The sequence below is a fragment of the Leptosomus discolor genome, chromosome 18, assembly GCF_034619465.1.
Source record: "Leptosomus discolor isolate bLepDis1 chromosome 18, bLepDis1.hap2, whole genome shotgun sequence".
In the NCBI taxonomy this organism is placed as follows: domain Eukaryota; kingdom Metazoa; phylum Chordata; class Aves; order Leptosomiformes; family Leptosomidae; genus Leptosomus; species Leptosomus discolor.
This window is the reverse complement of record NC_141408.1, coordinates 9,231,983-9,259,132: the sequence shown is the minus strand read 5'-3', so window position 1 is coordinate 9,259,132 and position 27,150 is coordinate 9,231,983. Positions and strand designations below refer to the sequence as shown.

General features: G+C 52.5%; 1 protein-coding gene across 1 annotated transcript in view; it reads right to left on the bottom strand.

The window, feature by feature from the left end:
- The window catches only part of LHFPL7 (LHFPL tetraspan subfamily member 7), a 62,511-nt gene extending 35,771 nt beyond the window's left edge, over positions 1-26,740 (bottom strand). The window contains exons 1-2 of the mRNA XM_086475377.1: positions 26,453-26,740; positions 15,105-15,243 (exon numbers count right to left, since the gene is read on the bottom strand). Of these exons, the coding sequence (XP_086331503.1) occupies positions 15,105-15,243; positions 26,453-26,740 (427 nt within the window). The remainder of the gene's footprint in view (positions 1-15,104; positions 15,244-26,452) is intronic.
- Positions 26,741-27,150: the final 410 nt, after the last annotated feature.

The following is a 27,150-nucleotide window of genomic DNA, read 5'->3' as shown; positions in this document are numbered from 1 at the left end:
TCAAATCAAAAGGTTCGAAAGGTGCAAAACGTGGTCTCATCAGGTCAAGCATCAGAAAAGGAGCAAAGATATGAATTAGTCGCAAGGCTTAAGGAATACAGCAAAATCTAAAGATTTTGCTAAACTTCTCAGCAAGAGCAGCAGAGCCTTTACCAGCAATGCAGGGAGGTGCCTGCTGGTTTCCCCACCATATGCTGACTTTACCTTGACTGTCAGTCTAAATTCTGCCAATTATTAAATTATCCAACTTGCAGCAGGAACGCAGTTAGATGTGATCCAAATGGTGTCACTACAATTATGGTGATTATCTGAAAACAAGCCAATTACTTCTCTCTTCTTTGTGCCAGTTGGTACCAAGATAGCAGCTGTTCGAGGCAAATTTGTTATCGCGTTACTGAACATTTGTTAAAGGTTGAGGTTATAGATTCTAGCCTTCTTTTAGATATTAAAAATGCCATAAAGTCATGGAGTGTATAACTTATTAGGATTTTTTTTAAATGTCAGGAAGGGAGAAATTTCTTTTATACGCCAAGAGAACCGGTGGGAAAGTGATTTACTAATGATTACTGGCTGGAAATGTGTACTTTGCAATCAGCATACAACTGAGCTATAAATTAACCTGTGTCAGCTTGTTACCTCTACCCATGTAAAATGAACTAAATGCAGAAGTTTTCTGAGGATCTTTTACATTTCTCCTTCTTCAGTTTTGGCATTCGGGATGCTCAACGCATCTGGAGGCATCTTGCAGGCTTGGCCCCTCCTACTGGATTCACTTTCAGCAGCTTGTTCAGTTTGTCAAGTGCTTTGGCTCATTTAATCGTGTGAGAAGCAGCAACACTCACTGACAGAGAGTGAATGCAAAGGATGGCTCAGCTCTGCCTGCAGCCCCGTGAGCGCTGCCCCAGGCAAAGCAAGCTGGGCCAGCACTGGGCAGAGCCATGGGAAACCCTTTGCCCATGTGAAGAGGCTCCTGAAAAGTCATGTTATCAAGGAATCTTTTACTTTTAACCTGTTCATATTAAGGACAGCCTTGCTTAAGTTGCTGAAGATGTCACAACATACAAAGCCTGCCACTTGAAGCCAGTGTCAGAGGTGCAAATGAAGCGCCCTCAGACCACAGATCAGCGTGACCTCTCACCTTGCACAGACCTTCCTTGTATAAACTAGAGTCTTTCATCTCATGTTTGCTACAAATCCTCCCTTGGACTGACCTTAAATCTTTTTTTTTCATGTGATGTTTTGAAATCTTTGGCTTTGATGTGCGTAAAACTGCTTTCAATAAATGTCAAGAGCAGATTAAAGAAAATTAAATGGCGGAAAGAAGAGCTACTACCTTTTGGCTTGAACAGCATTTTCATGGCAACTGAATGAATCAGCTATGAAAAATGTGTTTCCCTCGCTGTGCTCAAGGCACACGCCGGTGGGATCTGTTTATATCTGTCGGCTTAACATACACCCCCGTGCATCCGTAATTCCCTGCAGCTCATGCAGCTACACAGCCAAGGCACAGGGCAGGCCTTAGTTCCCAGGAGCAGGTTAGTGGCATGAGCCTGCTGCTTTGCTTGAAATAATTAGCCTTGCTCACAGATGACCTTCACAGCAAGCCCTAAAGGCTGACAGATTTGGGTTATATTGGAGCAACAGAGAGAAGCAAGTTTCAGAGTGCTCCTCCTGGAGAAATCCCTGCTGCTCACTCCACCACCAGCCCCCAGGAACTAGAGCTGGGCATTGCAGCAACCACGCTCCCACAGCCAGGGGGTTTCTCACTCCTGCAGCCCACAGGGGATGGATGCAGCCACTGGGCTCCACCACCTTCCTGGACATCCCTGGTACCTTCCTGCTATTCTTAACTGATACCATCTGCTTTCCATTTTCCCTTCCCAGAAACTCCCTGTGGCTGTCAGAGCGACCTGCCAGGACTCTGCATTTGGGGGTGTGTCCAGTTCCTACTAACATGGCAATCATGTGAAATACCACCTCGCACAGGGAAGTGTAGGTATGCTATTCCCTACTGATCACCACTCGATTCTCCCTTATTATCATTTAAGATTTACTTATTACCTTTATCCTTTTGCTTCACATGAAGTTATTTTCACATTTGCTACCCATTAAAGCTGCCCAGTTCAGACTTCTCCCTGTTAAGCAGCAACAAGACATTCAGCCACAAGGATTACGGTTGATAGTGTTAAAAAAAAAAAAAAAAATTAAAAAAAAAATAATCCAGGCAGTCCCTTGCCCAATTGTAGCATTAGATATGACTGAGTGTGTAAACAGGTTTCCGCTTATCAGTCCCGCTGCTATCTGCTGCACACAAACTGCTCAGCCCTGCAAAATCCAATTTCCAAGAGGTTAGAAGAGGGAACTGCTCGCAGAAACACAGCAATACAAATCTCCAAAGCCACAGCCCTCATGACGTTGATGTTGAAGAGAGAAATGCCGCTTGACTCCTCCTGGCACCCAAAGGCAACGTTTACTTTCGTGACTTTGATTAGAATCAGCCCAGCTTTGCCATGGGATTGTTTCCTCCCATTTTCCCCTGCTTGTGCGGTGGGTCGGCGAAAACGGCTGAGCCCCCGCTCCGGCCATTGTGCCTGGAGCATGCACTGGGTATGGGGGGGTCTGCAGCACACCCTGGCCCTGCAGCACAACCATCACCTTCTGTTTCCCCCAAAACAGCTTGGAAATGTGACTTGGAAACACCAGTCATGCACTGGCAGGAGAGACAGGAACACGGCCTGCTGCCTCCCAGGGGAGTGCCCTGCACCGGGCATGGAGCGAGGGCGCGAGGTCCCACGTTCAAGGCTATGCTCTTTGGAGCTTTTGCCCAAGGTCTGGGTGTGGACAGGTGCTGCAGCTCAGTCCTGGAGGAGCTGAGCCCTCCAAGTGCCCTCTAGCACTAGGGAGGAAGGGACACAGCGCTGAGGGTGCCGTGGGCTGGACCCTCTGACCCAGGTGCCGTAGGCGACAGCGGGAAGGATGCAGCAGCATCCATGGCAGCAGGGCTGGGAGGTGCAAAAGGCAAACGTGCCTCAGCCCCTGACACGGGCACAAGCTCTTTGTTTATTCCCAGATAGAGCGATCAGGCAGCAGGCAGCCCACCTCCGCTCCCGACACCTCCTGGAAAGGGCTGTTGCCCAGAAGTTCACCACATCAGTAAAAATGCAAACTGTAAACTGATTAGATATTCATAGATACTCTTTCTTGATTAGCTCACCATTAATATTTCAATGTCAGAACTGGATGCGTACAGCCTCCCTGCTCTCTTCCTTCCTGCTTAATTAATTTTGACCATCACCAACAACAGCCTCCGACAGATAGCAGAAATTAAAGTGGGCTGTTCCGTGACTTTGCTTGCTGTAAACAGCTATTTGCAATTCCTTTTCATACATCACCCACCCGCGACAAAGAGATCACAGTAGCAGAAAATGAGTCTCCCTCCTAAGGACTTCAGAGCTCCAAAAGAACATTTGCTTATTCGATAAAAATAATCAAAAAGACAATGCAGTAGGCACAAGTCAGCAACAAGATTTGTCTCACCTAGTAATCAGCTGGCTGTTATGCCATTAAAAAAAAAAAAAAAAAAAGGAGATAATTGTAATTGTTAATTTATCTTCAGAAAGAAAGGGCCTTTGATTTAGGGTCGCTCATAAAAAACATAGTATCGCCCAGCTGTGAGGGGATGTGATAATCGCTGCAACCCCAGCAGTGGTATGAGCAGCTCACTTCATAAAACACAGGCTGCATGGCTGCCTAATGCACAGCACACACAGCCACGGCTGATAACATGACATGCTGCTAATAGTCTGTTTGATTTTATTGACGTGCTCAAGATATATGGGGGCAGGAGGAGCAGCGAGGCAGAAATTATATAGCAGCATTTGTTCCACCCCAGCCCGGGGGACTGTCTGCCTTCGTCCGTCCTCCTCCTGGGCCCGGAGGGGTGGGGGGCTCTCCTGCATGACAGGAGGGCAGCTCCCACCTCCCAGCTCCAAGGGGTCCTGACACAACACACACGGGGATTGCTATCACACTGTGCCTACCTGGGACCAAAGCAGCACTGGGGTTGCAGAAACAACATGTTTGCCTTTCTTTGCTGCCACCTGAGCTGCATGCCGCTGCTGCAAAACAAGCCCTCTGCTACTGGACACGACCCACACCTCCACCCATTGCTGCAACCCATCCTGCCCCATCCTACAACCTCTGCTTTCCCAGGGAATGCACCATGATGGTGACCCAAGGTGAGCGGAAAGGCAGGAGCAGCATGTTGCAGCCTTGCTCGGCTCCATCCCCTCCACGCAGTAACTCAGGCTGTTAAATGCCTGGCCAGAGCTCACCATCTGCTTCCAGTCTTCTAGGAATACTGCTGTGTAATTCAATCAAAAAAGGAGAAGATCCTTGTTTCACTGAATCGTAAGTCACTCTTCAAGTAATTATATTTTTATACCCCTATCAGGAGCAACAGGGGCTGTTCATTTTACGGGCTTTAGCAGCCAGAGCTGTGCTTCTGCCAAGGCTACGGCTGGGAAGGGAACACGATTTAACATTTCCTCAGCCATCCAAGGCTTATCTATGTTTTTAGCTTTTTGGTTAGGCAAGTGAATAAAGCCCTGCAGGACCAAGGCCTTTGTCCAGAAGTGCTCTTACTGTGGAGCGTAGAAAATGCGCTGGCTTGGACCAGAAGAGCTGACCAAACCATCATCATGAAGCTGATTCCCAGTGGTGTGAACATGCCAGGTCTGCCCTTCCAGGGCAATGCACAGAGCAGCTTCTGCAGCACAGCGATTGCTGCCTAACCAGGGAGCAAAATCCTGCTTATCCCAGCAGCGGGGGGAGGCACGGGGCTGCATCCCATGCGTGCTGCCTTAGGAAGGTCAGATGAGATCAGTTCAGGGGAAAAGCCTACCAACTTGCTCCATCTAAAGTGCCTGGGATGCAACTCACAGGACTCAAAAATATAAAGGAGTCTTTAAAAAAGATCCAAAAAGTTAACCTTTCTGGAGCCTTCTGTTGCTCTTTGGGGTAATTTCCCCGCTTTAGACACTTCCACTATCCTACAGTTTGTCTCCCCAGACAGCCATTCCTTAGCACCACTGTCCATTCCTGGCTTAGTTCTCCACCTGCTCTTTCACTGCCCCAGATGTTCATTCTTTTAAACAGATTTATTGCCTTGACTTTGAAAAGGGCTTCACCATGTTTCCATCTGTGTTTACACTCAGTGCGGGGTAAATTTCTCCTCCTAGCAGATCTGTTCCTTACCAGCAAAGAAATACGACTCAGCACAGATTCAGACAGGAAGGCAGAGCAAAACATATCCGAACCAGCGCTCACTTGGGAGCTGTGCTACGTGCCCACACAAGGACGGAGACCTCCGCCAGACTACCTGCGTTATCAGACTGTGCGAAAAGGAAGCAGGGTCTGGCCCAGCGCCACCGCTCACACATCCGCTCCCAGGGCTGGCTCCCCAGCTCACCCAGCACCGCCTGCCAGCTATTCAGGACACTGAAGCCAAATGCTCATCTAGAGCAAGCAAAGCAGGACTCAAATATCCCACCAAAGGGTCTGACCCAGGCAGCCAGGACCCTGCCGGCCACCCAGGGCTGTAAGCGTTGGAAAGACCCATTTTGCCAGACCTTCATAGCTCCTTTCTTGGGGAAATTCTATCTCTGTGTATGTCTTCTGTCAGAGGAAGACTGGCTGATGCATGAACATAGCCAATTTTAACTGCTTGGGCGATTTGCGACAAAGGACAGCGAGCAGCTGCAGCCCAGATTTATCACCTGGCTCGCCAAGGCTACAACACATCTCCGTTGTATGGCAACTGCAAGGCCCCGTAATGACTTCCCAGGTGGATCTACAGATAACGTGAGCTTCATCTAATCTCAGGAAAACATGTTTTGAGGCATTTGGGGGCTCACTGCTTCACCCTACACTGATATCAACCTTCAGGTTTCGGGGCAGCATGTTGGTGCTGCTCTCATTGCTATATACTGCCCTGCTCTGCGTCCTGACAGGTCCTTGTCCCCATGTTCAGATGCCTGTTAAATTACAAGCCAGGATCCAACCAGCCCAGCAAACATTTATGTCTGACACCAAGACCATAGACTGTCTTCTGTGCTGCTAATACTGGTTTAGCACATCATAACAGGCCAAAAACTTCCAACACCGACAGACAGAGAGGGATGGACACTAGGGCTGACCAAAGCTGAGAGGCATGCATCCTTCTGTTGAGCAGACCAAACTGCAAACTGCCCATGACAGTCCCGAGCTCCCTGTTAGCATCAGAGAGGATAGGGAGGTTTGGGTTTTTCTCTGTGTTACACTATACACTCCGTCCAGATGGATGAGTCAATAAAGATGATGTGACCTCTACATAATTGCTTCAGGATGCATGAAATTCAGCCAGGAGCTCCATTCCCCACAGCAAGGGAGGATATTCGGGTGGCCCTGGAGGGGGTTTGCAAGGGTCTGTCTCCACCTTCCCAGCAACAACAGATACAGACATGAGCCAAGCCAGGGGGAGAAAAGGGCAAAGTCAAACCATTCATGAAGAGAAACATTAGCAGGAACACATAATCACATAGCAAGGAAATAAGGAGACATGCTTCTTCCCAGCACTGTGGGCACACAACAAGCAGGCTGGGCAGCCACTAATGACAGCTATGAAAAGATAGAGGCTCTGAAGCTTTGCAGGATCTGGTTTATGATGTCCTGGCTGTGCTACCAGCAACCTGAACTTGCAAGGGAAGAAGGACCCTCTCACGCAGTGGTTCTCTACTGCAACACCTAACAAGCACAGTTAAGCTCCACAAAAGCTGAACCATAATCAAAGGCATCCTCCCCCAAAAACTCATGAGAGGGATCCTGCTTGGAAAGGTATGGCTTGAAGAGCCCTCCAATAACACCCCCGAGCTCCACGCTGCTACCTTGAAAGTGTTAGAATAAGACTAAACATGCTGAATTGTAGAAGAAGGAACAACTACCTGTAAACTGAGAGTCACAGGTAAAGGGAAGCAAATTCCCTCTAAAACTGAAGTGTTTTCTCATCTGAAACACACGGCTCTGGCACAGTGCTGCGGTCCTTGGGGCTGGCTTGTATTTCCTCAGGGGCAGCAGCTTTGGAGCCCCAGTGGCACTTGGTATTTGCTGTTCCCATTTATTACAAAGCACTGTTATTATTTACAAAATAGACTTTTTATGGACTGTTACTGCATCCAAGCGCAATAACTGGTCTAAACTCAAATCCCTAGGAGAACTGTTGAAAGAGAAGCAATTCAGCCACATATTAATATGACAAGGATTTCCTCAGGTTTAAGGGAATAGAAAATATGTTTTATACAAGTGAACCACTTCTTTCTTGCAGTATAAAACTGCTCTTTTCCAGTGATAGCAATGAAAGGATATTGCTTCTGTCACTGATGCCACTGGAAATGTATTGCCCCTCTCCAAGAAACCAATGAAAGCACATGGCTGGTTTATTCTCTAAATGAGGCTACTGAGAAATACGCTGCTCCCAGCCTTAGCCCAGGCACGCTGCTACTGTCGTGTCCTCAGCCTGAAGGGAGGGCACAGGCACCAAGTCAGCAGGTTTGTGCCAAATGGCAAAGCCACACCTGCAGAAAATCAAAGCACAGTTTGAGAACTAAGCAGGAGAAAAAAAAAAAATATCCAAATGTCAGATAGAAATGAATCCCTAGCCTCTTACTCTGAGGGTGAAGTGGGGCTCAGCCGCTGTACTGTGCAGCCAGGATCTGGCCTCTTCTCCTTCAGCAGCTCTGCACCTTGTATGAAATTTGCTTAAGCCCCAGGGAAGGCTAATCTACACTTAACCTGTGGCAGGGAGCCTGGCTGTTAGGAAAGCTGCCAACCCCTTTACTGCTAAGTTTAATGGTCTGGCTCTCTGCTGAAGATTTTAGGTTTTGAAAGTAAAATCACGAAATGGCTCTCGAACTAAGACGATCTGTCACTCGAATGTATGCACCGAAGTGAGCACGGAGAAATTACTCTTTCAGCACAAGTAAAAATTTCCTCCAGTGAAAGGCTGAAGTTGAGTTGATGTTTGTTGTTCCACTTTCATGCCCGTCGATCTGCGGATCTGGCAAGTTCATTTTGCTCCCCTGCAACGTCCTCCCAGGTGTCTCCTCCCGGTCCGAAGGTAGACAGAAAAAATGTCACTTGTTGGTTTTGACATGGGAGTTCGTCGAATTCTCAAACATGCAGAAACTGGTGGAACAACATCATCTGGGCTTTGGCACTGGCGCGCAGCATCCCTGCAGGGTTCAGAGCAGTCACTGCTCCAGGACACACCGGCCCAAGGCCCAGGGTGGTGACAGCTTTTACTGAGCTGAATTCTGGAGCAAATTGGCAAAAAATTCAGCAAAAGAGGATTTGCATCAGCACGAGTGAAAAAAAATGAGAGCACACGTAAGTCAGGCGTAAGCAATATTGGTGCTGGAGCGAAGCACCTCTCGGGCTGGGCTGTGACAGAGCCCCCTCTCCAGCGCCGCGGCAGCGGGCTCCTACCATCAGATATTTATTAGTTGTGTCAGGAATTAGTGAGAGTTCACTGACTGAATAATAATGTGCCAAAGGCAGTTTTTCAACTTTGCTAATGTAATTAAAGAAAGCAGGGGGGAAAAGCCTTGCACCGGGGAAGGAACCAGGGCTTACGACATTGCTGGTCACTGTCTCTATTGCAAGAACACGATGTGAAATGTGGAGGTGAGAGGGTGAAGATGGCAACGAGGACCTGAGCAGTGATGAGGACCATGCAATTACTCCCAGCTGCGGTGGGAGCAGTGCTCTTTCCAGAGAAAGACAAGGGGCAAACAGAAGAGCTGCCCTTGCAGCTCAGGAGCTGGACCCACTCTGGGTTCAAGTTTTACGCCGCGGTTTTTCACTTTCATGCCTGAGCACCTTGCATCAAGGCTGGACTTTGCTTTATTTTGGCTTAGCCTCTTGCTTAGCCAAATCTTGCAGTTTTGGGGGACCTTCTGTGAAAGGCTGGAAACAGCTTTAAGGCAACATTTTGTTTAATGCTGCTCTGGTGATCGAACAGAGCCAGCAATGTCGCTGCATCAGGCCTGAGCACATTTTTCAAGCCCCCCAAGAAGAGGGACCACATGGGCTCTGCGATCAGAGCCAAGATGCTATTTTTAAAAAACGGATGGGGGAAGCTTTGGGTGATTTCAAATCAAATCAGTGCCTGGACAACAGGGTGCTGCTCCCCCCCTGCCTCTACTGCCAAGTTCCTCTTCCAAATTCCAGGGCTGTCTTCTGACAAACAACCCTCGGTGTCACAGGATGGGGCTCCCAGGCACCGCAGCCACAAAAATGCCCATCAGGAAACTGGCTGCGGTTTGGCCCCTGGCCCCGGCTGTGTGGGAGGGAGTGGGAAAGGCTGCACAGCCTGGCACCCACTCTAACCCTCGTCTCCTCAGCCATTCCTGAACATTTTTAGTGTCAGTCGCAGTGTTGGTCACCCAACCCCTAAGTGTCCCCTGCCTTGGGCAGATGTCTGCGCCGTTTATGTCTCCTCGGAGTGGTGCTGCAGGGGCCGTGCTGTGACACTGCCTGCACCCCAGGAGCAGTGGCCATGTCCCTACTGTCTGGTGGCTCCTGCAACATCCTCGGACATTGCTCTCCAGCATCCCCAACAGCTGCTGGTGCCACAAGTCCTTTAGTGACTTGGAAGGTGATATTTGGCAGAGTGCCTTCCCCAGGCCATTATTTCAATCGTGATTTCTTGGTGAGGAGCAGGATGGGAGGGATCCGAGACCTTGCAGGCAACCGCTGCGGGTGCAGACCGGCCATGCGCACTGACGTACGTGAAGCTCTGTCAGCTCACAGCATCTTTTGGCCATAAAAATGCAGCACTCGAGCTACAGAGCAAAACACAGGGAGGCGAGAGAAGCAGCTCTTTCCCGAGTCATGGTAACAGGTCCACTGGTGCCGGGTCATCAGAGACCCCGTCAGGCAGCACTCCAAAACCACCTCGCATGGTAGTGATGGCACCAGGGAAGAGAGGACTTCCACAGTGTTTTTAATAGCAGGTCAGCAATTACCAGGCAGCTATGACCCTTCTATTTGCTGCCACCATGGAGATGCTAGCAAAGGTCAGAGCACCCAGGCAGCTCGGTTGTACACCCCTTGGTGCTATTTTTATCTAACTTACTAATTACACATTACCTGTATGTCACCATGCTGATCGATACTAGTCTGAGGAATCAATATGGATGTGGATGACGTTGCTGTTTGCAATTCAGAGCCTGCACAAGCTGGGAAAAACAGGGCACCATCGATCCCAAAGGTGGGCTGAGATGCAGGGCTGGATGGGAGGCACGACAGGGGCAGTGACCACACACTGCCTTCCTGAATAACACTGTGACACAGGCACCGGGACAACCTCCTGGCCAGGGACCTGCCACATCCATTCTGCCCCCAGCACGTGCCTGCATCCCACCGCTGGGGCAAACCTCCCACCCGTCCCGCAGGACTCCCTCGGGAATGGCACGGTCCATTTTAATCTGGATTGCTTTTCAGTCCTTAGGACACGATGCATTTGAAAGATTCACACTGATCTGAAAATGCACAATTCTCCCTCTTTATGTGTTCTTACCTGATGATCAGTGTCACGCCATCACAGACTGGTTGGGATTGGAAGGGACCTTAAAAATCATCTGGTTCCAACCCCCCTGCCATGGCCAGGGATACTTTCCACTCGACCAGGTTGCTCTTAAATAACCACAAGCTCCTTCAAAAAGCACAAAGTCTCCTGCATTTTCCTTTGCTGCTTAACTAACCAAAGGCTGAGGCCAACTCTGTAACGCCACCATGCTTCTGCCAGCAAGAGGGATCTTGGCTGCAGAATGCAATCAAATTTTGCAGAAAGCTCTTGGGACAACCACGAAATTTGGGATTAAAGTGCAGCTAAGTAAGGGAATTGCGTAACTGGGGGTTTCTGCCTGTCTTGCTGGAGTCTTATGACTGTTCTGATTCTGTCGTAGCAATGCTGGGAAATTGCTCTTTGAAACCAAAAGAGCCTTAGAGAGGCACAGGCAGGTCAGGATCATTTGCCCTCAGCACTGGATTTGTCTTAAGCAGTGAGTTGATGGTGGTAAGAATAGACAGAGAGCAGTGTGGGGTGAAAGCAAAACTCTCCCCGAAGGCTTCCCTCACGCTCGACTGTGCCTGCGCCCTCAACAAGGTGCAAAGCTCTGAAGCCTCCTCCTGTCAGGCTGCTTCACAGGCACATCTCAGAGACCAGGGAAAGGATCAGCAGCCGTGGGGCAGCTGGGTGTGCATCCCGTTACTGACCACCAATGGACTGGCCACCACTCGCCAGCAAAGCAAGAGCCCTTTGCCTGAGAAGCACGTGGTGAAAAGCTTCCAAAAAGCAACACAATCCTGTTCTTTATTGAGGCTTTTAGGGCAGCAAAAGGAGCTGTGGAAGGAGGCTGCTAGTCCCTGCTGCCCGCCTACAAAGACTTGTTGCTTTTCCTAAGCAGCAGATGCAACCCGCGTTGGTGCCAGAGCGCGGTCACCAGCACCTTAATCCGACAGCAGACCCGTAATCCTTCCCTTAGTGCCACAAGCCCCAAAAGCAGAAAGCTGCCTGGATTTGCTGTTTGATGGGGTTTACTCAGCCTCGGTTGCAAACTCAGTCTCTACCAGTGGTGAGCCTCACTCCCCTGGAAAGGCCATCCCCACGGAGCGCAGGTGCTCCTGGGCCGGGGAGCAGACACGGTCCACGCTGGAAACCCGGTGGAAGCTGCTCTGGCTCTCGGCACCCTCAGCCTTCAGGATACTCCCCTAATGCAATGGCACTGCTGGGACTGTGTGGGCTGCCACAGCTCCAAGTGGCTCCCCAGGGCATCACCGGTGGGTGCCCACGGGTGAAGCCGGTGCCTGAGACACTGTGATAGCCCCATGCTCCTTCCAGCAGCTTTGCCCCTGGCAGTCGCTCGAAAACTGGTCTGAGAGCTTTACAGAGATAAACTGTAACGTCCAGCTATAAACCCCAGGCCCTGGCACAGGAGCTGGGAGCCATGGGAGCAGTTGTACAGGCACAGCCAGCCCTGGAGAACATCCCCTACCCTTCCCTCATAGCCCCGTATGGCAAGAGACAGTCTCCCTGGAATTAACTCCTATTTTTAAAACACCAGCAAAGAGGCTTTTGCTGAAAAACAACTGTGGCAGGATTTCAGCTGTGCACCTATTTGCACTCCCTGGTCCTTGGGGTTAGCCCCGGGCCCCTCTCCATCAGCAGCGATGGGCTGCAGCTGGGGGTTGGGGCTGCCCCACTGCCCCACACATAAATGGGGCCAGCTTGGCTACCCCAGCCTCTCTGGAGGTGCTGCTATGCGGGTTTGGGAGGAGGTATCACAGCAGAAATTTAATTTTAGTGAGCAGGCACCATGCTTAGGGGGTGAGCCTCATCTCTAATCTTTCAGGGGCAGCTTTGATTTCGCTTGTAGGGTGTGAGAGCTGAGCAAATGTTTTGCCTTTTATCCTTCCCCCTCTCCCTGTTGCTCTGCTGCTCATTTAATCTTTCATTAGGGATCATCCTCTTGTCATTTGTGTGGATGTGTTGGGTTTTTTTCCAAGGGGTGGATGCCAGGCACTAGGAATCATGTGTTCAACGTATGGTGGCAATTAGCCCAGCTCTGAACCCTGATGGCGCGTCTGCATCTGCAATTAATGCTCTGCTCTATCTGCATGAGGTTTCTATCTTCCTTCTTTCTGGGGCTGGAAAAGGCGCAACCTGGATCTCTAAAAAAATAGCAGGAAAGTGTTAAAGACATGGCTTAAGCCTGACTGCCCCTTGCTGTGGGGCTGCTCTCAGGATTGATTCTTGTTCGGTTCAGCTTGGCCTCCGCACCTGGATTTATGTGACTGTGGCTTGGGGCATCTGTCTGATATGGTGCAGAGCCTGTGGGGACTGATTCTGGCTCTGCCAGTGCCTCTGCTCATGCATTTTATGGCATGTTTCATGCTCCTGGCTGACTGCACCTGGCTCTTTATTAGGCAATTAGATTGTCTGATTCAATGTTTTATAGTATTAAGCTTATTTACTCAGCCTTTGGTGCTCTGCAAAATACCTTGAGCTGGTTTTGTGGGATGGGAAAATGGGAGCAAAATTTGGATTTCAGGGGGAAAATATCAGGGCAGACAGTGGGAAGGTGCCTGTGGGACCTGCCATGCTTCAGGAAAACCTAGGGTTTGGGAAAACTGTGGCCCCCTCCTCCCTCCCACTGCTCCACTGGCATCTCATGGGGGTTTTATACTGGGTTCCCCTGGCAGAGCTGCCTCCCCCTCCCCATCGGAAAGCTGCTCTAGCAAACCTCATGGGCTTGCTCTGCTTTCCTTCTTTCCCATATAAATTCATCTACCCTAAAATCTGTGCTTTTCTCTACGAGATAATGTGATTTTTGGGGGAGGAGTTTCCTCTCACTGTCACCTGGCTGCAGCTGATTTCTAATGAAGACCTTCCTCCTGTGGAGGGGGCGGGAACAGGGAGAGAAATTATGGGGAGGCAGCATTTCTGAATCCAAATACATTAAACCATTTAATTCTGTTGACTCAGGGCTGCCTGTCTCTGAATGGGAATTAATCCACAGTGAACCAAAATTAAAAAGCGTGATACAAAACGCTTAGCAAGGCACCGCCAGGGTTTAAAGCAACCCATTAGCTTGCTCGAACGTACCCAGTAAATTTTCATTTGTCAATAACGCTTAGAGCCTACAGTTTATTTACAGCCTGTTCGATATTACCAGAACCCCTCAGAGCGCCTCAATTTGTATTTATCTGCCACTGTTGGTTTCCTTCCCAGGGACTTTTCCTAATCCCTTGCTTTGTACCTGCTTGTCTCTCGTTGCAGAGCCAGAGGCAGCAGGGATGTGCCACCCCCTTGGGCGAAGGTAACGCAGGTAACTAACCCCTTTCCATCCCACTTAGCCCTCGCACAGGGACCTGCAAGGCCACCCTGAGCCACCTCCCAGTGACCCTGCCATGGGGCTCCTCCAGCCTCTGTCCTGCACCCAGGGGACCTGTTGGCCGGAGCCACCAGCCAACATACAGGGGTGATGGGAATCCCCAGATTGCGGCCTCCAAGTGATGCATCGGTCACTAATGACGGGGCACAGGCATGAGCAGCTGCCTCTATGGACCCACAGCCCAGCTGAGCTGGAGCAGCCGTGGCTAAGGGGCCAGGCCCCTCCATCTGTTCCCAAATCGGCTCCTGTGGGATGAGCCCTGGCGAGGAGAGCATGTAACAGGATTTCCCCCAAAAGCTGCTTGAATGCTGCCAGGCAGATAACGAAGCCTGACTAGCCCTGAGGATTTCTCCAAGGAAAGGAGTTTATTCTCGGGCACAGACACAAACGGGTGGTTTAATCTCCTGTTGTGGCTCGTGTCCAGTTGGGGTGGTTTAGTCCAACACTTCAGCTCCTGGAGATGTGGCTCCCCACAGCGGAGACCAGTCTCGGGTGGGGTTTGTCCCTCCACAGGGAGCACAGGATGGGGATGGACCTTCCCCAGCTGCCTGCCTCCCCACCTCTGCACTTCTCAGAGGCAGAAGTATAAGCAATTGCACTGGAAACACAAGCTGGCTGCCCTAGGGAGGCCAGTAAGAGCTGTGGGACAGCGTGGGCAACAGCCTGTCTCGGGTGTAAGGCTCAGCGAGGGACATCCCTCCAGGGGTTTAACTGCAAAGATGGCCCAAATGGGACTGCAAACTTCACAGGAGGCATCTACTAGACCCCAGGAGGTGCAGCAGCAGCCTGCCAGCAGGCAGCCTGGCCCCCACTGCTCACCACAGCCCCCTGTCCTACAAAAGAGCCTGAGCAGGAGGCAGCGAGCAGGACCTGTAGCCCAGGCTTTCTGCCACAGACCTTTGTATTTTGGTGGAGGTGATTTTCAATAGATTTTATAAGCACGGATGCAGGAGGCAATAGCTAAAGCAAAGGGCTGCTCTCTTTTTCTCCCAGTGTTGGTTAGGGTTTGCAAGCACTTCTTGCTGCTGAGATCCAGGATGCTGTGAAGGGCTTGGCAGCACCCCGGGGAAACCCCATCTTTCCACCCCAAAGAGCAAAGTCCCCGTCACTTGCCTGCCGCTGTCTGCATGTAGCCAGCCAGGGTGCAGACCTTCCTCTCGCAGGCTCCGCCAGGCAGCAGGACGGCGACGATGGCCAGCAGCGAGCTGAGGGCCAGCAGGGCACAGCCGCCCGCGCACAGCACGGCGCTCGTCTGAAAGGACACGCAGGGCTGTCAGCGAAGTGATCCCCCACCACTGTCCCTGTAACAGCCCACCAATTCCCCCTCTTGAAGTGAGAAGTGGGGACCCATCACGGGTGGCTTCTCCCACCTTTTCCCTTCCACGTTCTGTTGCTTAAATTCACTGGTAAGTCTTGAGCCCACGGTTCAGCCGTCACCTGGTCCCAGGGGTTACTAGTATTCAGGCTATTGGTGATAGTAGCAAATGTATTACATGCATGAAGGGCTACGTCACTGATACAAGTGCCATTAGATGCCTGTGACGCGTGTCAGTGCCTCCACTGAGAGATGAAATGAATCTTGTGACGGCGCCTGCCCCTGCAAGCCTGGCAATTAGAAGCTATTTTGCCAATGATGCTCCATGGTGGGGAACCTGCTGCTGCAAAGATTTCATCGCAGCCAACCTCTGCCAACGCGGCAGGGTGCTTCCTCCCCCAGCCCAGCTCACCTCCAGCAGCCCCACTGGCTTTTCCCTGCAGCGGCTGTGTCTTTGATTTCGCCTCTTTTGCAACAAAACTGGGTCATTACTCAAACCCAGTTCACGCTGTGGGATGATGCTTTGGGGCGCCGGTGGCTATAGGGGTATCTGGTGGGCAGGGATTTCGCTGGGGGCTGGCACAGTGTGGGGGGCAGTGAAAGGGGAGGCCGGCACAGAAGGCTGTCCCCTTGCCATCACCTGGCCAGGGTGGAAGCAGTTTTGCTATTTAATATTCTGGCCGTAAGATGCAAACTGCACCAGCATCTAAAAGTGGGAAATGCACCGATTTATGGCAAAACCAGCTTGGCTGTGGGTATGGGCACCCGACTGCTGCACTGTTGCTGTCCCCATTGCAGGTGACATTTCCACCTCTGGCAGCGAGGCGGTCGCTGTAGCAGCGAGGACACAGCGTGGCCGCAGGCGGTGAGGGGACCCATGATGGGTGCTTCCTCCTCCAGCACCCAGCTCATGGCAGCGTTCAAACAGCACGAGGGCACCTCAGTCCCGGCGCTGCGGCAGCTACGTCAAGTCCTGTCATTTCACGGCAAATTCCACGAAGCGCTCCTGGCTTTGGTGAGTCACCCTGCAGTAACGGCAGTGTCTTGGCTCCCCAGAGCAGTACAGCTGTAAGACAGGTCTTGTCCCCATCTTCCTAACAAGCCTCACTTTCATAACCTGTGCGGGAGCTGCCTAAGGAGCTCAGGTCCCACCTCCACCCACCCTTGTCCAAGCCCCCTCGCCCTGCTGAGACGTTCTGGTCAGAAATACACAATTCTCCTTTTCTGCTTTTCCCCCTATATTTGAGCTTTTGGGCAACCACAGTTACTATAGGAACAAACCCAATACAGGTTTCTATTTGGCCTCCCCCCACCAAAGAGGGTACAAATCAGGAGCAAATAATCTGCTAAATGCAAGTTATGCTGCAGGAACCACAGGCAGGCTGGAGGGGAGGAAGAGGAATTGGGTTTACAGAGGGTCCAAGTAGCTAAAAAACCCCTCCAGCGCTAGCAGTGCTGCCGGATGGGTCTGGCCCTGCCCTATGTTATTTAGTCCTGAGCTGTTTTTTTAGCAGCTGGACTGGCTGATGCCGTGGTGGCAGAGCTGCTGCCGCTCCAACAAGGGACACGCTGGTGCTGGCGAAGGATGGGCCAGGGGAGCATGGGCACCACCTCAACACCCTGGTGCAAGCGCTTCCCCTGGTGCTGCGCAGTGATTGGAAATCAGCATCTTATTTATAGCCTCTTTATATGTCACACAAGCAATGCAAATGCTATCCCGGCAATAAATTAATTCCTGACATGCAATGTAAAAGGCACGGCCGTGCAAACCGCTACTGAGAGAAACGGAGAGGCTGTTTCGGCAGGGACTGTGGCAGCAGGGCTCTCTGCTCCTCTCCAGTGCCTTCCAAGCCACCAAGACCTAAAGAGATGAGTGCTGCTTCAGGGCAAAAGAGACAAGGTCAGGACACTCCCAGCAAGGACCAGCCCCTTGTCCCATCCGCACCCTGGGAGGGACTCATGGGGTTTGGGTTGGGACAAGACACCCTCCTAGCGCAGAACCCCGTGGGGAAAGCAGCCACAGCCCTTGCTCCTCAACGCTCCCAGGGCAGCAGCGCAGCGAGGAAATACAGACTCGTAAAAAAAAAAGGATTACTCTGCCTGGCGTCTGAATTTCACCTTCCACCTGGCAACATGCAAAACCATCCTCCTTTGCAAGGACCATTAATTATTTAGAGCGATGAATTTTTCAGCAGAAAGAGGTCTTGTGAAGCAGGCTTGTTCCTCTCTCTTGTGTGAAGCATATTATTTTTAATGATCTAGGGTCTTCTTAATTATGGTAGCGCAAATCCCCTAAAAACTTGCTGGAAACAACCTATGAACCACTCAGACTGCTAATCCCCACAGAAAGGTACAAAGATGTTTTTCAGGACACAGCGCCAAGAAAAAAGGCACAAACGGGATGGGCGCAGGTGAGCGTTACACTGGAAGAAGAGCTGGGTTGGTTTGGGTCCTCCCATCAGGGTTCATACAGGCAGCAGCAAGACTGCAGGGTCCTGGGGCCAGCAGTGCCCTGATATGCTCAGTGGTGGACAAAAAACTGGCCAAATCCAACAGGCCTTGGCAAAGGGAACTAAGGTAATTTTGAATAAATGCGCCAAAATTCGCGTGGGCAAGAGGCGTAGGTAAACGGGGAGGTTTGTTTTCCACCACGTGGGTGAGGGATGCTGAGCCACGGAACAGCCGCCGTGCAGCTCTGGGGGCAGAAGGGGTGATGCAGCTCGGCGGTTTGGCTGTGGGGAACAAGAGATGGCAGTGGTGCAGCTGCCCCAAAATAGGCGGCAACAGGGGAGCTTTGGGGCAGGCTGCAAGAGACCCTGCAGCAAGCTGGCGGTCTTAGTCTGGCTCCTGCACTATGCCGGCACCCCGTGGCCAGAGCTGCTTGAACACAAGGGGTGAACTTTCCCTAACGCGTTGGCATTACCTGCCAAAACACTGGATATGCTCTTGTAAAACAGAAATTTTGCTTTTGTTGTTTCCTTTCCAGGGTCTTGGCTGGGAATTATCCCAAGTGCTCCTGCCCTGTACTGAAGTCACACCTGCAGATCAAACAGCCGCTTCCAAAGAAAAATAATAAGGCTTAAGTTTGAAGAAGTCCGTGGAGCAAAGGTACCGAACAGTAGCAGCTAAAAACCCTCTCCTTCCAACTGCGCAGCACCTCCCTCTCCTCCCTGTTTGTGCCTGCTGCGTTTCAAGAGGAAAGGAGAGGATGCAGGAAACAAGATGCAAAGGCTGAAACCCAAAAATAGGTGGGTGGGGAGGAAACAAACGGGATGCACTGAGGCTGCCTCTGAGAGCCCCGTCCAGGCAGTGGCAGGAAAAAGCCCGTTCATCACAGCAGAGACCTCGCTGCCCGTGTGCTGCCTCTGCCCGGGCATCGCAGCCCAGGGGAGGCCTCCCCAGGGAGCCCGGCAGCCGGGGGCTGTGAGCTACCCTGCCTCCGCCACGCTGGGAAAAGACATAAAACCATGTCAGATTTTCTGCTCCCACTCCCAGGGAGATTAGTTGTTTATCCCCAAACAAATTAATAGTCCCCTGGTGGGACTGTAAACATGCCTTTATGTAGCGTAATAAATTCCGATTAACAACAATCCCCTACCCATTATTTTAATATTTTACAGGTCTGACGCGCGCCGTCGCGATGCCATTCACCAAGCAATAAATCTGCTGAAGATGGTGTTTCATTCACCGAAAACATCAAAATTAAAATGTCACACAATGTCCATCCTGGGAAGAATCACTTAATATCCCTAATGAAAATGTTAAAAAGCTAACCCCTCTGCTGAAGCCAGCATCCACGATCTTTACAGTTTAAAGTGAAAAGGGCAAAGGGAGAAAAAACTTTCTGGTCCAATGAGTTAGTGCTGAGAAAGGGTACCCAGTGTTTGGCTTGGCAGAGATAAACCAAGTTGGCAAAGCTCCTGCCATGGTGTCCTGTGCGCTGGGTCACACCATTAGTTTATTAATGCAATTTATTAATTGGAACTTGACCACCCCGACAGCTGCCAGCTCGGATGGGCCCTGTGGTATCGGAGCAGTAAGCTGAAAGCAAGGTGACAGGCTGCTTGGCTATTTCAGCCCTGCTCAAATGCTTAAGCATCTTTACAAATGGGGGCAGAAAATAAATACCCTAAATAATTAGGAAACAAAGCCATGGGCTAAGTGAGAAAGAGAGAAGGTCACAGCATGTCTGGCTTTCTGGGGGTGTCTGTTGGGGCAGAAAAGGTCTAAGAAACCCCAAATGAGCTGGGGGAAAAACTGGCTGTAAAATCAACTGTAAGAGAAGAGGGGCCATAATTAATCAAATAATTTTCTTTTTTTACATGTGGTCCCTTCCCATCAGAGCTCTGCGTGATTAAATATTCATTTAGGGAGTATGTTTTGGGGTTAAGCTGGACAGTGCTGTACCTGGAGAGGCAGAAACGAAATGGACGCCATTTAACCTTGTTAAAAAAATAAATCAGTGCTGGGCGGAGGTGCTGAGTGGGGACCTGGGGTCTGGGATTTGCAGCAGTGCTGGCGAGGACCCGGGAGGTCACACCAGGGGCTGATGCTGGGAAGTGGATGCAGATGTTGGCAGCTGGGTCTGGCTCTGCCGCATGGCTCAGGATGCCCCTGGCCAGGCTCCTGGTGGAGGAGGAGCAGTCACCACCGCCTGTCGGAGGGCAAATAAAGAGGGCTGGAAAGGATCAGTGCAAATACTCAGACCAGTATCTATCTGCAGGGCAGCAGCGGCGCTGGAGCAGCAAAGCCACCTTCCCGCCACCCCAGCGCCCGATGGGGTCTCTGCGTGCCCCCTGCACCCCACGAGTCGCTGCCATCAGCACCACGTGGCCACCTGGTCCCTCATTCCCGCCAAAACCTTCACGTGAGTTTCACGCTGGACCCTAAAACCCCCGCTTTCATCCACACCATGCTGGGTAAGACTGCCCTGCACCCCAAGCAGCAGTGCCTTCTCCTCGGGCAAAGGCACGAGAGATTTTGGTAAACCCCAGGAATACGCACCTTGGGTGCAACAGAGAGGCGCCTGCCTCTGCAGGAGGTACTGCGTGCGCAGGGGTGGGTGGATCGAGCCTCGCAGCTTGTTCATATTTCCCCCACACAAGTCACAGAAACAAACATCCGCCATCTGGTCGGCATTAAAGCGACGGCCAGGAAGAGGATCCCACACGTCCTCGTCTTCTCCTCCCCAGCAATTACCTTCCTTTCAGCGCCATCTGAGAGCTTTCTCCTTCCTATTTGATCTTCCCTCTCCATCCAGCTCCCATGCAGATGCTATCCCCTGCCCAGCAGTGCTGGGAAGTGACTGATGTCATCTGATGGGAATAGTGGGAGCGGGTCCAACCTCCCCAAACCAGGCTGGCAGTAACACAGAGCCCCAAGCATGATGCTGCCGGGGAGGTGGCTGATGTCTCAGAGGACACACAGGGATGCAGAGGAGGCAGTGAGGCTCCAGCCCTCATTTCTGTCCCTTCAAACGAAGGATTTGGTTGATGGGGACCTGCCCACGCCGCAGCACGCACAGGGGGGTGCTTCTCCCCAGCCCAGATTTAGTCACTCACGCACAAAATTCACCAAATAAAACCCCAACCCAGACACAGCTCAGCCAGTCCTGGCCTTCCAGGTAACTTTCCCACTTTCAAGCTAATCAGGATATTTGACACAAACACCAGAGGGGTTAATGCCCAAACTGACTCAAGGGGAAAAAAAAAATGCATTTTTTTAATTAGGGAGAAAATAGGAGACAGATAATAAGTCTGATGAATTATGGCTGTCTGTCTTCCAGTGCCATTGCATCTGGGGATGCTGGAAAGCAGCTCCTAACGGCAGTGCTTTATCTAAGAGGATGATGGATAGTGGTGAAAGAGGAAAAAAAAAAAAAAAAAGGAAAAAGTAAGACATTAGCACATCAATGGTGTGCCTGTGACCTCCATCAAGGGATGGAACCAACTTAATGAAATTTTAATTAGGCAGCAAGCAGTGCGCTGTAGCTGGGTACCAGATCAGACCTTCTTACCCACTCTCTGTTGTTACCCTGCCTTGGGATAAGCCCTTTCCCGGCACTGCCGGCAAAGCTGGGCTCATCGTCCTGGGCCGGGGAACGCCCTGCAGGTCACAAAGCTCTCCCGTCTGGCTTTTCCTTCCAAAGCCCATGGAGAGGAGCCCGAAGGGAGCAGGACTTGCAGCCTCAAGAGGGTGGAGGGAACGTCTCACCATCCAAATGTCCCTGCCATGTCCCCACCACCCTGTGCCAGACTCTGCTCTGGGCCCTGCAAAGGGGAATATGCAACATTCAGCCCAAAAAAAAGCGATGCCCTTCCCAAGGCACAGGGTTCAGGACTCGCTGTTTGTCAAGCGGGTTTGTGGGCAGGCGACCTAGAGTGAACTGGTCATCACTGTCAGGAGCGGCCACGTCTCAGCTAAGCCCCAGCTGCTGCCCAGCCCCTGGCCCCACAGCCCAAGCAGCGACGCCGCAGCTAATACCCACCTCTCCATGCCTTTGTTTAAACAAAGCAGCTTCTGTCTCCCATTGAGAGCAGACTCGATAGAATTAATCCCGAAAGCAGCCTGTCTGTATTTTCAAGCAACTTGACCTTCCCCGGCCCACCCATCAGCTGGTCCTGTCTCAGCACCCGTTTCAGCCCAGCTTGGTGGTGAGCAGTTCACTGGTCAGTAGGTCCTGGTTAAGGTTTGCTACTCGGGCATTGAAGCGTGGGGCCAGAGCCCAGGAATTACAGGTTTCCCCAACACGGGGTATTTTCTGTTCTGTCAGTGTAGATCGAAAAACTCCAGGTGGCTAATGAAAGGAGATAAAGTCTACTGCAAGGTAATATGTATAAAGAGGAAGACGGTGATTTCAAGAATTGCGGAGCACTTACACCTCTTGCCAAGGTTGTGCAAGTGCAATTAAAAATCAAACTGACTGGTAGACAGAGTTAAGCCGGGAAGGATCTGCTCTCTCGGGAAGTTCTTAGGATGAAGAGCTAAAAGTTGATTTCCTGATAATCCCAAAGTAACACGCTGGCCTGATACGCGGCCCCCAGAGGCAGAGCAGACTGACCCAAGAGCCAGTCTCACACGTGGCACATTGCAAGCCGGCGACTCCCAAAACGCTCAGCTCTCCCTGGTGCCTGCTCCTGTTCTAGGAGTGATGGATTTTCCAAATATCGTCCCATCTCCACCAGCACCCCACGTGCTTTTTCACTGGGAACAGACCTGCTGAGTAGCTCCGCAAATCTGACCCCAACGGGCAAACCTCAGATTACGTCAGGAACGCAGAGCTGAACTGACGCGGCAAGAAACCAGCAAGGAAAGTTTATGAAACCTTTCAGCGTTTTCTAATAAAAAGGTAAGCAGGTTCACTGTGAATTTTCACTAGGCTGAATCTTTTCAAGCCTTGCTACGGGCAAAAGGCCAAGAAAGACCCACCCAGGGAACTCCTGGGGCCGTGGAAAGCCTCCACCCTCTCCTGAGCAGGTTATTTTGTGCTCTGCTCCAGCAAGGCATCACTGGCTTCACAGGCAAATGGCCCATGTGGTTTTAGCCTGAATACCACGGGCTGATCATCTTTGTTATTTTAGATTACATGCTTGGCAAAGCCTGAAAATAATTGGAGACTATCTGGAAAAATAAAAATAGAAATTTGAAATATGAAGCAGCACTAGCTTCCGAAGTGCAGCACTGAGACAGGAACCCATGAGCCAAATTCTCCCACTGAAAGAGAAAATAAATTAGCTCAGGAGAAAGCACTGTTTTGCACACACACACACACGTACGCACATGGGGATCTGGCACCAAAAACAAAAGACAAGTAGTGAGATGGGATGAAGCAGCTCAGAGCTGAAAAGCTCGCCTGCTTTCCCCAGCTCTACCAGTTGGCCTCCCAAGAGCAATCGCCTTTCCCCACGGCGCCTGCACCCCGCGGGGTGCCCCTCTCCAGCCCTTCCAGCTCCAGGGCCTCCCACGACGGATCCTCCTTTCCATTAATCGTCCATGTAAGGGCCCCCGCTCATAAACTGGCCGTGGCCTCTGGGCAATATCCCCGCCACCATCCTCTCTCCTCACCTTGGCTCCAGCCAGACCCTCACCAGTTTCCACCAGCTCCTGCAAGGTCTCAGCCTGGCCACAACATCTCCAGGTGTCAGGGATATTCTATTACATGCCACCCCATCAAATCACCATCGTGATGCTGAGCACGGTGCAAAGCCCCAGCAGCCTGAGCACTGACAGGGTTAAATTAAAGGTACCCATGATATTAGAGAGCTGCAAAGTAATTATGAAAGGAAGCAGAAAAAAGCCAGCAACTCTAAGCAGACATGAAGGCTCTCTTAAGAGAAGAAAGGCATGTTAATTAACCTCTAGACATGATTCAAAGCATCATTTGTAGCATGATTAACATAATCCCCCAAGTGCAAACACACAACTGGCATTAACAATCATTTGCATGGCTGAACGCTCCCCCACCCCTGCATCAAATCAGCGCATTTGAACGGGGAAATATTTGAAGCGTGTTTAAGCGTCCACATTTCAGGAGACAAAAAGGACAATGTTCCCCGGAGATGGACATCCCGGCTGTGGGCTGCTCCCACCCGCTGTGCGCTGCAGGTGGGCATCTTCCCCAGATGTGCCCTCAGCATCCCCCCAGACGTGCTCTCAGCATCCTCCCCACGTGTGCCCTCAGCACCCCCCAAGATGTGCTCTCAGCATCCCCCCAGATGGGCCACCAGCTTCACACTAGAAGAGCTCCTGATCCCCATGTTGGCTTTCGCTCCCCTCGCCCCCGTAGCCACAGCTTCACACCCTTTTCACCAGCCTCTGCCACTTCAGCGAAAAGGTGGTGGCTGTTTTCAAAAGCTCGCAGAGTCCCGTCCGCATTAGGCTCTTGGCTTTCATTTAAAGAAAGAGCTGCCCACAAGATTGCTTGAAAGATTGGAAATGAATGTCACAAGTTCCGAAAGCAAAGAAAAAGAGCCACAATCTCCCAAAAAAAGGAGAATCTCCTGCTCGAACTTGCATACGGGGCTCACAGCACTCAGGTCCCCTTGTCCTCAGCACCAAGGCGTGCGGGTTCGGAGAGCTGCTCATGCACGAAAGCCGAAGCTGCTGCCTGCCTTAGCAAAGCTGTCAGGGATATTTTATTCTATTCCACCCCATCAAATAACCATCACAACAGGTATTCTCATCCTCCTCGTGGCAGAAAGCTGGTAGGGGAGCACTTTCCCCTGAAAGAGACTGCACTGTTTGTTGTTCATTAATTGTTTGGGTGGTATTAATAAAGGCGACAAGGACGTGTCACCAAAATCCCCTGTAAACTCCACTTGGTACCGTGATATTATTCATCTCTACCCCAGCCCAAGCTCAGGAGCTCAGCGGCTTTGTGTTACGATATATTCTGGATCTAAAGTGTTTTCAGAGGCTACTCGATGGCCGAGGCTGTGTGTGGCTGAAGCTTGTTCGAATGGGTCACTGCTGAGCTTCATTCTTATCTTTAAAGTTTGTTATTACTTGGAAGTGTTTATCTGAATTACGCTTGCAAAAACATCTGAACAAAGGCCATCTTACGGAAACGATGGCATTTTTGCACTTTTTTATATAAACAGAAGGATTTTATGCAGCCGGTTCTTTCCTTTGCAATTCACAATATTTGTCTTTAACGTCAATTTTAAGGACCGTGACAGGATTTAAGCAATCACACGCAGACCTGGCGTCCTGGGAGAGATAACGGCGCAGCTTCACAGCAGGCTGAGAAATTCAACTACTGACACCCATTGTGCCCGGCACAGCCACCACCTCTTGGGGATTTAGCCCTCGTATTGGGAATTCTGCAACGTACCCACCCGGGGCAAATCCAAGCTCATGTGTTCTGAGCAGCGGTAGTGAAATGGCACTCACAACCTCAGGGTAAGAAGCCAAGAATAAAAGGAAAGGAAAAGAGGAAGAAGAGGCAGGGGCAAACGGGCGGTGGGACGCCAGGGCCAGGCTTTGTGCGGTCCTCACGCACACCCAGCGGGGATGGGTGGCTCTTTGTCACCCCAGGACACAGCAGCAACCCCAGGCCCCAAGGGGCAAGTGGGGAGGCCTTGGCCTCCTTCCTTCCAAAACCTGGCAAGGGCATCATCACCCCGGGCTGGCCGGGCAGGGGAACGGCTGCAGTCCCCACAACAAGGTTCAATTTCTGGATCTGCGTATCCCCATTTCAGCCACCTCCCCGCACCCCAACCACTCAGCACACTCAGCCGGCGAGTGATGCTCAGCGCCCCACCGGAGAGCACCAAACCTCCCCCGTTTCTCCCCCGACTCCCTCCCGCACACCCACGCAGGAGCTCGCCCTCACCCAGGCACGTTGGAGGGGTTTGAGGCTCCGGTGGCGAGGCATGGCCGGGAGCCCCGGTAGGGCAGGGTGGCCGGGTCAGACGTGCAGCACTGCCGGGGTGACGGCCAGGATGTGCACAGCGGCCACGCTCTGGCGGCCACACCGGCACGAAGGCACCCGGGAGCTTTCCATGCAGCATCCCAAGCGTGGCCAAGCATCCCAAAGAGGGATTTGGCTCCACACAAACCACGGGACACCCACACCCAAGGGGTGCTGAGGGGCTGCTCAGGGGCAGGACATGGAGGATGCAGGGGATGAATGGGATGCTTCAGAGCAGCAGGGGGGGGATGCAGAGGATGCTCGGGGGAAGCATGGGGGATGCCGGGGATGCCAGGGATGCTGGGGCTGGTCTGGGGATCAAGGGATGCTGGGGAACCTGGGTCAGAATGGGGGATGCTGGGGTGATGACAGGGGGATCTCAGGGAGGTGAGGAGGACAGAGAGATACTAGAGAGCCAGGGGCAGGTCGGGGGAGGATGCGGGAGGCATGGTGGGGGAGGAAAGGGTGCTTGAGAGCCCGGGGCAGGTCGGGAGGGGGGGGATGCCGGGAGGTGATAGGGGGGGGGGGGGGGGGGGAGACGCCGTCAGGGAGCCCAAGGCAAGGGAGGGGGATGCCGGTGAGCCAGGGGAAGAGCCAGGGGGACGCCGGGGAGCCCAGGGAAGGGCTGGAGGGATGCCGGGGAGGGGATGGGGGATGCGGGGGAGCATGTCGAGGGGATGCCACGGACCCCGCGGGAGGTTGGGGGGGGGGGCGCCGCGGTGGGGAGGCGCTCACCTGCCAGGAACCGGAGGGGATGTCTCCGAAGCCGCCGGGGCCGGCGGAGCCGTGGCAGCCGCGGGGCGGCCCGGAGCAGCGCCAAAGCAAACCGAAGCCGGCGGCGGCTCGACCGGGCGGTAGAAGCCAGGCCGGGGAGAGAAAAGCGGCGGCGCAGGCGGCCAGGAGGCCGGCGGAAAGCAGCGCCCAAAAGCAACCGACGCCGCTGCACATGGTGCGCCGGCGGGGCAGGGAGCCCGCGCCCCGCGCCGCCCCCGCGCCCGCCACCGGCACCGGCACCGACAGCATCGGCGGGCGCCGCAGCGCGGCCGCGCAGCCGCCGCGGCGCGGAGCGGCCGGCGGGGCCGGGCGCGGGGCCGGCAGCGCTGCCCGCGCCCCCACCCCCCCCACCCCCCCCCCCCGCCCCGCGCCTCCTCCTGCGCGCTGCCTGCGCGCTGCCTGCGCGCCGCGCCCCCCGCCCCCCCCCCCCCCCCCCGCCTCCGCGGGGCGCGGCTGAGGCCGGGCGCTGTTGCGACACCCGCGGGGGGGGGGGGGGGGGGACGGGACACCCCGAAGGGGCGGAGGAGCGGGGCCCCCCTCACCTGCGCGCACGTTTTGGGGGGGGTTACGCCGTTTTCCCCGCTGCGGAGCGGCCCCTAAAGAGTCACTTTATTCCTGCCGTTATCGTTAATATTTTTACACACACCCCCCCACCACCA